Source organism: Poecilia reticulata, linkage group LG17 (genome assembly GCF_000633615.1).
Source record: "Poecilia reticulata strain Guanapo linkage group LG17, Guppy_female_1.0+MT, whole genome shotgun sequence".
Taxonomy (NCBI): Eukaryota; Metazoa; Chordata; class Actinopteri; order Cyprinodontiformes; family Poeciliidae; genus Poecilia; species Poecilia reticulata.
The window spans coordinates 5,061,213-5,075,975 of NC_024347.1; the positions used below are offsets into that span (position 1 = coordinate 5,061,213).

Here is a 14,763-nt window from a genome sequence, read left to right on the forward strand (position 1 = left end):
ATATATAAAATGCAGAAGCCACAACACAAAAATAACAGCAACAAACACCAAAAAGCAACACAAAGCTACAACACGACAAAACTATGGAAGGTATGCTAGCAAGTTTATTATGACTTCGGTTGTAACTTTACAATTTTTTTCACAATTTTGGGCCACTGTAATATAGTAAATATAATAAACCATTATATTGAAAATATTACTGACATTAGTCCAAATTCTTATATCAATGCATCTATGATATTAGTCAGAAAGTAAGCTATGCAGTCGTTTTCACTTTCAGCTTCAAGTATCCAGCAGGCTGAGGTGAGTATTTCCTCTTAAGTAACCAAAATTATTGCTGTTAATTTTTGACTTTGTTTACAATATGCAGTGCTATATTAGGAATATAGCAGCTCTAAAACACATCCAGAAAAGACACGTAACTAGAGCCAGATTACATTTTACATTACGAGGAAAGTTTTCATTCTCACAAAAATGATACGAAGATCTGCGACGACCGCAAACTGTCAAGTCTAAAAAGCCGTCTCCGCTCTCCCCCAGCATGGTCAGGAGTAGGCGGGCGCCGTGTGGTTGTTAGAAACAGCACAGCTGGACACGCAGGTTCCAGCAGTCAGGGTGAAAATAAGCCACAGAAGCTGTCTGAGCCACTGGGACAAAACTCAAGTAAAGGAATGGAGGCAGCTTTATCAGGACATGGCATCAGCAGCAGCTTGAAAGGAGAGGTCAGCCGCATCAAGGAGACAGAAGCACCAGGGTGTATGGAATGCATAAAGTGGAGGACAAGTGGAGGAGTACAGAAAAAAATCAATATGAGAGAAAAAAAGACTTATAGTGGCTCCAAGCAGCACAGCCTTCAGATAAAGACTGCAGTGAGAGCAGCTCGCCAGCCGAGTTGTCATCTAACCATCTAACTTTGCCCTGAGAGAACACCTGGAGCCCGTTTGTGTCAAAGTATCTGAAATCAAGTTAGTCTCCTATTTTTACGTTGCGTTTGCCGAAATAATGGAAAAAGTCCAGTCTGAAATGAATAAACGATTATCCTGTAAAGATTTACTCTATTTTAATTTGTTAGTCTGTGTTAATTGCTTGAGCTGCAACCTTGGTTGCCATAGGAACGGACATACGCGCAACAGAATGTCTGAGCATGCGGCATTTTTACATTGTTTCCATCGAGAGAGGGACAGAGACAGAGAGAGACAGAGAGCCTCTTGGTGCTTCAAGGTAAATCTGCCAATGTTGTTTCTGTTTCACGTCACCAATCTCCAGCAGATGGAGGGATGTTTAGATAAGTCAGTTTTAGGAAGCATTATGAAATATGAGGCAAATAGCAATCAGATATGAGGCGCTTTGTTAGTCTCTCACATTGTTGTGGAGGAATTCTGGGCCACTCATCCATCCAGCCCTAAGGTAAAATCTTCACTATGGTCCTGCCTGGACCTGGTTTATGAGCATTGCATGCCTTGAATGAATTCCTGCAATTTAAGGTTTATCTTGATGTATGTGCATTTTCAAAAGTTAGTAATTTAAGCAGACATTAAATCTTCTTGGAAGATGGGTGTGCTGTGGTGGCACAGGGGTTAAGCACAACCCATGTAGAGGCCTTAGTCCTCGATGCAGCTGTTGCAGGTTCGATTCCCGGCCTGGTGACCTTTGCTGCATGTCTTTCCCCATCTCTCATTACCAACTTTCTTGTCAATTAACTATCAAATAAAGGCCACTAGAGCCAAAAAAAAGTATTCTTGGAACATCACAAAGAAAGTGACACAGTTTGTCTCAAAAACTTCTAAAGTGTGACTGAATCTGAGCTTCTGTTTACGTACGGTACCATAAATGTTGATGCTCGGCGCTAATGATGAGTAAGAAGTGTTTTCTTTTTTTTAAAAATAAATCAGAGTTTAATTTAAAAAAAAAATTATTTGGTTAATGGAACCATTAGTAAATTTAGACTGGCACGAGTGTCCTCATTTGTACATATTTATTTAAAACAAAGATCAGCTCAGGTTGAACACTAGAGGGGAGCTAAACGCAAGAAGCTAGCTACACTTACCTGTAGCTTCCCAAAGCTAAGTGAAACTTCCTGTTTGGCAATACAAAAGTTGAAGTTGTTTCTTTTTAGTCACGTTAATCTGCATTGAATGTTTCCCAGGATTTGTGGTGAGAAATTAATGCTGAGAAATGTACAAAGCTGACTGTGCAGTTTGGACTGCTACATGCACACTGTTCAAGTCAATGCAAGTTTAGTTGTGTAGCACATTTTAGCAACAGATGATGAAAATACAGAAAAAGAAGAAAGACTACATTTTCACAAACACCATCAGAACCGCTCATCGTATAATATTGGGATAAAGATGTTACTCAAACAAGGCAACTCTACATTTAGCCTTGATTTAAAGGGTCAGACTTGCTGAAGAGCGCTGGGACCCCCGACTTGAATTTATAATCTCTTCATTAAACTTAATCCAGCCTCATAAAACACATTGTCTGACAGGCCTCACCTGAATCAAGCTGCTTCAGTAAGAGAGTCTCATTGACACTAAAGAAGTATATTTAGAGTCTTCAGCTGCTGAGGGTTCCACTCACCTTCCTCTTAGACTTGAACACATTGCAGCGGAAAACGTTGTTCGGCCCGTCTCTGGCGATATAACTGAATATCTTCAAGTCTTGAGCGTCGTGCGAGACGTAGAAGATCCTGCAGAGGCAACACAAGATATCAGGTCAGCTGGGTTTCATTAGCATCCTCGACTCAGGCCGGTTAGGGATCTTCCTCGTCGCACCTGTAGATGGGGTCTTGTGTCACCAACATGGAGCTTTCATCCCATGACCAGCCCTTTCTCTGTACCAACAACAACAAAAAAGAAAAACAGATCATTGACACAATACTCAGGGTTCCCCACAGTGTATTATAAGCCTGGCGGACCACCAGGCTTTACTTGCCCCCCCCCCCAACCAGGCTAGGTATTTTTATTTTAAATAGGGTTTTTTTTAAACAGCAGGAACAGTAAAAACAGATTAAGATAGGTTTATAGTTGAACTGGGCGCCATCAGTTCTTTTTTTAGCTTTACTTCATAATATAATGTTATTCCCTCATCAAAAACAAACCTGGGTGGGCCTAACGCCACATTTGAGACGCAGCTCCTCCTCAGACCTGCAGTTTCCAAGCTTCCAAACTCCACAGAGCAGCCCTCTCCCTGACACGCCCCCATTCAGCTCCTTCAGACTAGCCAGCAAGAAATAGCACCTGGTGGAACTGTGCATCAGCTGAGCTCCTTATAGGAGCTACTACTCAGCGCAATGCTGGTAAAAACGTTAAATAGTTAATATATGATCCATGTTATGATAACCTCCTGAACGTGGAGCTTCAGAAAATCAGGAGTTCTTAAAGGGGCAGAGGCCCAATTTCAAGGCGTTAAATTACAAAGTCAAATTTCATTCAAGTCATATTTGATATATAGCATTTTTAAAACAGCTAAAGGTAACAGTTACTTGACTGTGCTATAAAATGGCAGTATGTGTGTGGAAAATATGTAACACAGCCCCTTTAACATATTTTCAACACAAAAACGCAGTGGGTTTTCTGGGGTTAAATCCTGAATATAGTCAATAAAGAGTTAAAATCAGTTCATGGAAAACAGATGGACTCTCTTCCGCCGGTCTTACCTTCTTCTTTTTGCGTAGGATCACTTTGACACAGTCAGTGGACACGAGTATGTTGACCTTCTTTTTCTTTATGTTCTTCAGCTTGAATTCGTACTGTAAAGGAAGGAAAACATTTGTTTAACTTTGTGGGATGGATATTACTGCTTGGACGAATCTCACTAGACAAACTAAAAGAAAGAGAGAGGGGACCACCCTGCTGCGGGATTATTTTTATCTTCTCCATATGAGATAGAGTAAACATGGAGGAACTGTCAGTTTCTGTTTCTGGTAGATGCTTAAGGTTTTAAAGGCTGCCTCGCCAGAGGGAGCCAGACGTGTGTGGGACACTTTCATCCCTCTGCATGATTAATGCTACATACTGAACTTTCACTGCAGGCTCTGGCTGAAAAATATCAATGCTTTAAAAAAAAGAAATCCAATAGGATTAGTGGTGGGAGGGGGGGAAACACATCAAGCTTCAAAAACTAAAAATCCAACTTCAGATGATTAACTGATCAGAGGAAGTTCTGTGAAATCAGAGGGCAAACAAATCCGTCTCATATCTGCATGAAAAGCTCGGATATTCTCTGTTATCTCTGCTTTCATTTTAGTAAAAATAACAGCTCCGAGCCGGGTCTTAGGAGGCTTTGCAAGCGTTATGTCATGTAGTAGCCACAAACCTAAGTGTATTTTCATATGACTATATCTCATAGACCAACAAAATGTGGCATATATATATATATATATATATAGCATTTTTAATAACAGAACTTAACATAGTTACATGATTGTGCATTATGTGAATGGAAAATACTTAATACTGCCCCTTTAAGGCCACTCTGTGTAATATATTTGATCCCAAAGAGTTAATATCCACATAAATTCTGTTTCTCCTCTGTAGTTGTTTCTAACCTGAGCACCAACGCTGACCGGTTTGAGACACCAGGACTTCCACGGTCAATTTCAGGCCTTTTTCTCCCCCCAAAAAGCTCCAAAATGTGCACCAGAGACAGACAGCCTTCTAAATCAGGCAGAATGAAAGGCTGCCCGCCCGCCACGTCCTTCCTCAGTCTCACTCAAGGTGATGTTTTCAATCTCGCGAGCTGGCAGGAGCCTTGTCAAAAAGAAATTCATTGCTCTCGTGCCCCTGGAGGATCCTCGCGCCTGAAACCACTCAGTCGATATGTCAAGGTAGCTCGAGCCTGAAAGAGGTTTAATCAAACGCAACGGCAAAATACATACATTTCGACAAAAAAATAAAATAAAATCGGGAAACGGTGCGAGGAAATTGATTAGGGTGCCGTGTCGTTCACAGATCAGAGGGATGAATTTTAGCTTCAGAACGGTAAAGTCAACAGAACAGAAGTCAAACACAAAAGGGCTGCGTTGATGATTTTGACATCTGAAAGCTTTGTGTGCCTCGGCGTGCCGCGATGGAAATGCATCAAATCTCCTCTAAATCAGCTGGTCCATCTCCTCCCACTCAGCGCACATGCTTGGTCTGCGGCACAAAGATAAGGCTTCACAGACCCGGGGAGGTAGAGGAGAGAAGGCACCACTGACTGCGTCCGCGACAATGGGGTGGGCGTTTCGCTCGACGCTGGTGAAAATGTCTTGAAGTGCCGAGCGACAATGGCGGCCTCCTTTTTCTTTTCCCTCTTCCCACCAGAGCGATTAGCATGCAGCCTCACTAAGTCGCCGTCGGCGCCGTATCCATGGTGAAGGGATGGGAGTCAACCTCGCTGATGCTCCGTCTTTGAAGGAAAAACTGCTTCGGCTCGCGCTCATTCGGCTATGTGGGGAAACAACATGACTCTGCTTTTCTTTTTGTTACGACGGGTTGAACGTTCCCGCGCTCCGCCTCGCAAAAAAAGTGTTCGTAACCTTTGAACTTTGACATATATGTTACAGTCACAGAGCAAGAGCAACTAGTTCAGAATAGCGGAGTGGGGAGGGAAATGATGCAGGTTTTTTTTNTAAACTAATAAAAACCAGATTCAAAACTTGCACAAATATTGTCATCAGGTTTTTAAGATATGTCTCCATTAGCTCTGCACATTTACAAATTCAGCTCAGCCCTTGTCAGATTGGATGACATCAATACTCTTGAATTTAAATATAATTATAATATAAAAAACAACAGGGTTTGAATTTACAATTTTTTCAAATTTGTTTTTGTAAAACATAAAAATGACAGAAATCCCTTCCGCTTCACAATATGTCACTTTTGTGTTGCATTTTCATGCAATGTCTGAGTAAAATCCTCTGAACTTAAAGGTGGTGGCATCACAAAACGTGTACATCCAAATTAGGAGACCGAAGCTCACAACAGTGAAATCAGAACACCTAAAAAGATCACATATAATCAAAAAGTTCAAAAAGGCTCAACCTTGGTGAAGAGACGCAGCAGAAAGAAGCTCGTCCTGGTCAAATTGATATTAAAATCTCTATCAAATATTACCCCTAAATGTTCTTTGCAATTAAAAGTGAAAGCATCTGTAGTTACGTTGCCACCAGATAAAATACATTCAATGTTTTGGCTGAAAACAAAAACTTCTGGCCCAACCAGTGTTGGACAGCAGTAATGCAATCCAGTAAAAAATGGAGAGCATCACTGCAGCCAGGCTTCTGGGATGAGTAGATCAGCAGGTCATCAGTATAAAAGAGGAAGGAGATCTAGTGCTGTTGTAACATCTAACATAACATGTAAAGAGAAAACAAAAGAGGGACAAGCCTGGAGTCTTGTGGGACACCACGTCAAAGAGGAGCACCAGAAGAGTCAACATCATAACAGAAAATGTTCTGTCACTCAGATAGGAGAAAAAACACATTAGTGGTGTGTTTCAGGAACCCATTATTCAAGCAACTTCTTAAAAAAAACCCCTTCTTTTAGAAATGTGGATTATCGACACTGACGTTAGCGTTGTGGATTTGTGGACGTGTCTGTTATCTCAACAACAGTCGTTTCCAGGGAGCCATTGACTGATTTTTGAAGCTAATAACTCCCATTGGGCTAAGAGAAGCGGCTTTGTCGTCCATCATTTGCGGATGCGTGTAGAACCGGTACCAAGTTAACACAGCGTGTGAAACATGAAAACAAAAGAGGGCCAAGAATGGAGCCTTGTGGGATCTCACATCAAAGTGGAGCACTAGATGAGTCAACATAACGGAGACAGTTCTACTTCTCAGATAGGAGGTGAAAGATTTTAGTGATGAGCTAAAGATGCCGACACAGTGGTTCAATCGTGACAAAAGATCAGAATGATCCACTGTGTCAAAGGACACTGTGAGGTCCAACAGAACCAGCGCATGGTTATTATATGCTTTTAATAAAGCATCATAAGCGTAAAACAAGAAAAGAACCAGCAACTGTTGCTTGCAGCACTGTTGGCGGAATCTAGCTCTGCCTTTGATAAAAAAGGAAAACTCAAAGCGCTCCGTCTATGAGACCGCGACCCGTGTTCCTGACATGTGCTCTCGTCCAGTTAATCCATCATGTAGCTGTGTGGGAGTTTCAACACGCTTCCTGGGCTTTATATATTCAGGTGAAGGACACAGGTCTCTTAATGTGTGTGTGTGTGTGTGTGTGTGTGTGTGCGCACTGTCTGTGGACGTGTCTGTTATCTCCCATAAACTGGATCAAGAGGACCATCCATCTTGCAACACAGTGCTGTCAGGGGGAGATGAAGTGGAACACAGGGAGTGTTTGCGTTTTCACACACATCAGCCTGAGACTAACTCACACGGTTCCTCCTGCCACAGGTTGAGGCGGCTCACCCCGAGTCTCGTCTAAAAAACCCCGTCGAGGGTTTTAAGGATGCCTCGCGTTTTAAGTAGTCAGTTTAATAATAGTTTAACAAAATCACAGCTGACAGATGCTTCTTTCACAGGCAAGATTTAAGTTATCTAAAGGTGGGACTTCTAAAATCCTTTTGCAGTTGAGTTAATTGCAGTGTCTGTAATTAATTGCAATTAATTTTCCCTCCAGGAAATTGCGCAGATGTTTTTTGTTGTGATTGTTGCTGCCAAAAATTACTGATTTTGTGGCTCTTCTTTTAAAAAGCTGTGGTCAAAGTTGCAATTTTTTAAGTTTTTTTTTTTTTTTTTTTGCCGTAGAATGTCTTTACATAAAATACAAATACAGTAGTGTCTGGAGGAGTCATCAAAGTGCAAAATGAGAGTTCCATATTTCCAGTGTTTCAAGAACTCCTGATCAATCATGGAACATTTTTAGCATTGGGGACGTCTGCACTGCTGCTACATGTTTAGCATTGAGATGCTACTTTAGCCTTTAATAAGTTCTCTGCTATGCTAACTCCTTTTAGTACAACTTGAACCAAAACAATAGTCTTTTCAAGCGTCCAATCAGATCGTTTTTTGAAGCAGAAATTAAGCGCAAGTGGACCAAGAGAAACGGCTCAGTCGTCCATCGTTTGTGCGTCAAACTTAAGGGCAAACCAGAAATGTATGCTTTTACACACTGGTTCTGGTTGGAGTCTTTACATGAAAAAAAAATGTTTACGTTTTAAAATCTATGTAATTATTAAATCGAAATGAATGTGTTAAATGTTCCGGCCCTCAAGTTATCGCATCCTATTCTACTTTAAAAATCTTGTCGCCTCACTTCTTCAGGTCACTAGATGCGTTTCCACTGACTGTAAAGTTGCAAAAATTGGAAAACAAACATAAATTTGCTTACTGGAAACACACTAATTTCGAAAAAGTAAAGTTTTTTGATTAGTAGTTTCAACGCTACAATGAGGTGCTTCTCCAACCATAAGAAAATTTGTGTATTTTGCAAAACTGCAATGGAAAGTCGTGTGATCAACAAGATAAGACAAAGAAGACAACAGGAAGTAAGTAGTAAGAGGATCATGGTGCGCCACATTTTTTAATGACTTATGTGAACAAAATTATTCACATGTGATTTTGTGAAATTGAAATACTGTAGTTACGGCATTAGAAAAATATCAACTAAGTGCATTTGTAATAGAAATGCAGTTACACATTTGATTAATTGTGTCACAGCATCAAGAAACATTTTTCTTCTGTTTGCCTCTAGATAAAAAGGCACAAAATCCAAGTATTTAATTAAAGTTTGTTCATTTCCAACTCAGACGGAAAAATCCATGTTGAGCCAAAAAGCTCTTCAGTATTTGGATTGTGCGGAGCAACGTGTGGCTTCCTTTATCATCCACATTGAGTTCGAATGACATCAAATCTTCAGCACGGTGTTAATGACGTCTCCTAAACAGTGTGCGGCGTTGCTACGGTAAATCTTTGCGAGGAGACTAAAATGGCCATTACGAGGAGATGATGGCGAGGGATCGGGATTAAGTTTTTCCGCGGGTGTCAGCGGGGACGAGGCTGACCTCAGGCTGACACAACGACTCTGTTGTTAGATTAGATCCAACAGCTGACAAGCAAAGCAGCCAAATCCTCTGCACTCTGTGCTGCTGTGTGCCACTGCAGTGCTTCGTGTTTGGGCGGCCTCGTCTTGTGCAGGAGAATGTTCAGAGGGATTTTGTTTTTTTTCCTCCCTCTGTCGTTCCCCGTATTTCATCGCAGAATTAAAACTGCTAGTGACAAGGCGCTGAACCTGACCGGTGTGTGCCGTGCGCTGACAGGGGAGTGTGGGGGGGATGATCTGTGGGTGAAGGCGACGTGGCGTGGACGCTTCCGAAAACAAGACAGTCGGGGATGGAGATGAGTTCGGTGTGACAGCATGAGTGACTCTGACAGCTTGTTAAAGATTCACAGGGCCCATTGTCACCAGGTTTAAATATAGCGTCTGTTTCAATGAAGTCACATGTTCTTACTCTGATTCGCCTCATCGCGGCGACTATCTCCATCCGGCTGCCGGGGCGACCCACCTCCAAGCTGCCGATGTACTGCAAGACAAGAGTTAAAAGGATTACTTTGGGTTTTGGCAGGTTGGTTGTGTTGATTAGGTTCATTTCACGCCAGGCTTGAAGCGATTAATTGTATTAATCCGATATTGAAATATTCGTCAACTAACTGAATACAGACTCAAAAAAAGTCATTTGTCAAAAAAACCCACAACAGATTCAGAGCAGTGATTATGTCAAAACTGTAAAAAAAATAAAATAAAATCTATATGCATTTTGTATTATGGGTTTGAAAAACCTTTGTTTGTAAATGGGTTTTATTCAAAACCTCCCAAGTGGTATTTTTTAGAAATATATTCCACTGGTCCAAATTCACAAATGAATGCCATGATAATGCAGTTTATGTAATAAAATATTTATGTTCTTATTTAAAAAAGGATTTTTTTTGTTTATTTGCATCTTTTCCTGAAACCGTATGAAAAAGTTTTAGAAAAAAGCACTTTTCCATATAAAAAGTGCTTATATGGAAAATCAATAGAATGTGGTTAAAAAAAAAAAATCCATCCGATTAATCGACATAATAATCGATTAAGCAATTACTAAAATAATAGGTACAGCCCTATTTCAAACTCATTTTCATGTAATAATCTTCCTTTCCTGGAATAATAAAGTCTGAATTTGTTGTCCAGTTCAAAAGTTTACATTCACTCATCGGCACCAGGAATAACTGATTTGATTACCGTAATTGTTTTAGTTTTCCTTTCTGGAGGTGGTATGATTGGATACTAAATGACTTCAGTGAAATTTCAAAGCAATTATTAGTTATGCAAATAAGAGTTTAAAGCAGGATTTTGTCTAACCCACAATCCTTTTATACAACCTGTAATATAAAGATACATTTCTCATTTGGTTGAACGGTCTTTAGTAAGATATCCTTTTACTGCCATTGTGAAGCTTCTGGAAATTTGAACAGAAGGATAGAAAAATTTCCTGACAAATTTGACTCATCCATCCATCCATCCATCCATCCATCCATTTTCTTCCGTTTATCTGGGGTCGGGTCGCGGGGGCAGCAGCTTCAGAAGGGAGGCCCAGACTTCCCTCTCCCCAGCCACTTCTTCCAGCTCCTCCGGGGGAATCCCAAGGCGTTCCCAGGCCAGCCGAGAGACRTAATCCCTCCAGCGTGTCCTGGGTCTTCCCCCAGGCCTCCTCCCGGTGGGACGTGCCCGGAACACCTCACCAGGGAGGCGTCCAGGAGGCATCCTTACCAGATGCCCGAGCCACCTCAAATTTGACTTTCAAACACAAATTCAGAACTGCGTTGCGGTCTGGCCCGTTCCCAAGACATGATCCAATCCGAATCCAGCTCTGATTTACGATTGTGATTCTTCCCATTGGATTTACTCAGCCCTGCCAAAACATCATGCTGTCGATTTGGCATGAAATTGAAGAATTTGGAGTTGCTTAATTATGCCATCCAGTTTACGCAATGCAACGACACAGACCCTCAGCATGACGCTGTCACCACCATGCTCAACAGTTGCTACAGTGTTTTGGGGGTTAAAGATTCTCACCTTCATTCCTCCAGCTCCCAGTCTAATTAACATTCACTCATCTGACCACTAAACTTTCCTCCAGAAGCCGTTTGGATTGTTCATTTGGGGAGCTGCAGACTTCACTCACACCTTTGGATCAGTGGTGTCCAAACAAAAAAGGTCAAATAAAAAAGACAATCTCAACAATTTTGGGGTCATCAATTGTTTTCTGGTTTGTTGGCCAATTTTTTTTTACCTTTCTTGATTTCATGAACCAAACAAAATCGTTTTTTGCAAGTATCAGCCGATCACCCAAAATGAAAGATATGAGGACTGAGTTAATCGGTGCGCCCCTACAAGCTGCCATTAATATTCCACGACTGGAAAGTTACTGAAAATATACAGACTGCTCTCAGAAGCTAGGTTTACAGTAAACCAACCCATTGAAATTACTACAAGAACTCATATTTGTAACCCAGAATTATGCTGAAATCATGTTTATGGCAGCTCTAAGTGTGTGGTTTCCCCTGAACTTGTCGAAACACACTTAAGCAATTAACTAATTAGGCACAGACTGATGTTCTCAGGCCTTTATTTCTGTTAATTATGATAATTTTGATTTTCCGCTCGTATGGACCCCGCCTGCCCCCCGAAGAAACCTCCAGCACTCGGTAGATTAGAGACAACGTTCATTGACTTCAGACCTCAGCCTTGTTTTTAAATGTTGTGATATTGTTCCACTCTGGAGAGGCAGAAATGAAAACCCAGAATTCATGTGTCGCTCATGCCGCTGAGGTTCTGTAAACTTCTGGAACTGTAGGTGAAATGATCAGCTCTGACACTGTTGGCTCATTTTAAATATATCAAACTTAATATTGTCATCTTCCTAAAAAATAATGGCCTAAGACATTTTTTGCCAAAATGATTTTTTATCTTCTATTTACTGATTTATTTATATATTGCCTAGATCATCTTCTGGCAGGATATGAGGTGTTGATTTTTTTTCCTCCAAAATCCCTTTTGTCAACAACAACAAAAAGACTTATGCCATTATCTAAGGAAGGTGACAATAGTCTACGACATGCAATGACATCTAAAGAGCTGCTTCAAACAAATATAATTTTTATACAAAAAACGGGGCAGTTGAAGCAATAATATCACAATAAAAACAAGTAAAACTCACAAAACCGTGGAGCAAAAACTCTAGAAAACAGAATATGGTGCATTTAGTGTTTCTGATATTGAAACATGTCAGAAACAATAAATCTATCTTCAATCTTAAAGTGGATAAATATTATCCAGTTAGTAGAGAGATGATTAAACCTGCTTAAAATGAGGTCTGGACAACAATAAACGTGTCAACAAGAAAATAAAGTGATGGACATGTAGAAGTAACAACAGCCATATCATCCTCAAAGCTTAAATCCTTTAAAAAAATCCCTATCTGTTGCAGAGGGTCCTTACCTTTGCCTCGAAGCAGACCCCATGATTAAACACCTCCTCGTTGTGCATGGGGACCCTCAGATCGTGCGCGTCATCCACTAAATTGTACTTGGTCACTCCAGGCATGGCTCCGGATCTCGTTTTACGACCGCGCTAGAGAACCTGCAGATATGCGCATCTCCTCTCCTCCCCGCCGAACACCGCCGCCGCCGCCTCACACTCTCTCATCCGCGAGACGCGTCACTCCGGTGGTAGGTGGTGGTGGAGGTGGGGTCACGCGAGGGTCGCGACCGATTGATTGGCTGCGGGAGCTCAATTAATGCGCTAATCGCCGGTTCGGTGAGTGCACTTATTGACCCGCTTTCTTTTTTTTTTTTTTTTTTTGGATGTTGCTCTGACGCACGACGGAGACGCAGTGGTCTCCGCCGCTGCCCGCCGGTCGAGCCGATGACGCACGGGTTATCAACAAATGATAGTTTTTTTGTTTTTTTTTTTACTCCTCGTAGTAGGTAGGAATTGAAAAAAAAAAAAGAACGTCGGCCCAGTTTTGGACGTGATCACATTTCAGAACTACAACTAGAGCGGTTCGGGATTTAAATGAAACGGAAGGAGGATTTCCCTTTCACGGTCAGCCGCAGCTCACGGTTTGATTGTGTGACATCTAGTGGCATTTCAGGGAACAAATGGACGAAACTCCACGAGCCCCCGAGGGTCCTGAACCGGGGCCCCGTTCCCCAGAACCGGGTCGGTTCGAGTTTGCATGAAGGCTTTGCAGCTATTATACGACTCCATAACGTCACTTTCCAAAAACAACATCCTAAGTCTTTTGTGTGTGTGTGTGTGTGTGTGTGGCCAAAACCGATTTTGTCCAGAAATAATAATAATAATAATAATAATAATAATAATAATAATAATAATAATAATAATAATAATAATAATAATAATTATTATTATTATTATTACTATTGTTAATTACCACCTTCTATTAGCTAATAAAAAGGTGGTGATTTATTATTATTATTATTATTATTATTATTATTATTATTATTATTATTGGTGGTGGTGACTTTGGGGGGGGTAGGGGGGGGGAAATCAATAAATCACTTGTCAAAAAATGATTCGGGTCATTATTTTTGGTAAGGTAAAGCAGTTCAAGGTGTTTTTTTTTACATAAAAACACAAATAAGAATTCCTAAAAACATCATACCAGTAACAAACATTACATTTTGTCGAGTTCCATCATCAATATCATAATATATGTTGCTCAATATTCCATTTATTAGGATTCAAAAACAACTCTAAACAACTGGGGTTTTAGCCTTGATTTAAAGAAACTCACTATGTCATCCTAAGTCGTCAATGTTTGATTATTTGCAACTAATATAATTATTATACACCAATATGAGCAATGACAGAGGTGGTGAATTGCAATGATAATGTGACATGTTAAAAAAGTCCAAACTCAAAACCCATCTGTTTCAAGTATCTACAGTCTTTGTCTGCAATTGCAATGTATTTTTTAAATACATTGTTTTGTACTTAATCTTTACTATGTATTTAAATTTTGTGTTTGTTTTTATGTTAAGTTATATAAGGTGACCTTCAGTGTCAGGAAAGGAGCCTACAAATAAAATGTATTATTATTATTATTATTATTATTATTATTATTATTATTATTATTATTATTATTATTATTATTATTATTATTATACAGTTCATCTCCAAAGTGGGGCGTGCTCCCAGCAAGGTCATCTTAGTTAACTAAAACAAATAAAATAACAAAATCTCAAATTGAGAAAACATTTTTTAACTAAAATAAATTATATAATAATTGATAGGGGAAAAACTATAACGTATGAATTTATTTATGAACCTTTTTTTTCTAACAAACTTTCTGCCAAGGTTAAACTAGACTACTGTAATGCACATCTCATTACAGTCTTGGACAGGAAGATTAAATGGACATAGATTTAATAGTTTAACCTAAAAAGAAGAAGAAAAAAAACCCCATACAAAATGGTGGATACTGTGGAGAAACAGTATAGAAAAATGCTTGAGCTCCTGCCCCTTTTGCTCCTTGCCCCCAAGTGACCTTTTGGTCAAATTTTTTTAATTATTATTTCCTAAGCCCTCTTCTGACACATAACATGTACTAAAATCATTTTGTTTTTTGTTGAGGGTTTTTTGTACAACATAATAAGCCCTCCGGTCAACTTGTTACCTTTGACCTTTTGCCCGTGACGCATGACGCAATTGCCTCTCGCATAGTGAGATAAGGCGGCTAACTGGAGCTCAATGT

General features: G+C 40.2%; 1 protein-coding gene across 1 annotated transcript in view; it reads right to left on the reverse strand.

Moving 5' to 3' along the window:
• Nucleotides 1-12,854, reverse strand: part of LOC103479031 (carboxyl-terminal PDZ ligand of neuronal nitric oxide synthase protein-like) — a 24,657-nt gene extending 11,803 nt beyond the window's left edge. The window contains exons 1-5 of the mRNA XM_008433236.2: nt 12,486-12,854; nt 9,457-9,528; nt 3,659-3,751; nt 2,775-2,833; nt 2,581-2,689 (exon numbers count right to left, since the gene is read on the reverse strand). Of these exons, the coding sequence (XP_008431458.1) occupies nt 2,581-2,689; nt 2,775-2,833; nt 3,659-3,751; nt 9,457-9,528; nt 12,486-12,590 (438 nt within the window). The 5' untranslated portion in view covers nt 12,591-12,854. The remainder of the gene's footprint in view (nt 1-2,580; nt 2,690-2,774; nt 2,834-3,658; nt 3,752-9,456; nt 9,529-12,485) is intronic.
• Nucleotides 12,855-14,763: the final 1,909 nt, after the last annotated feature.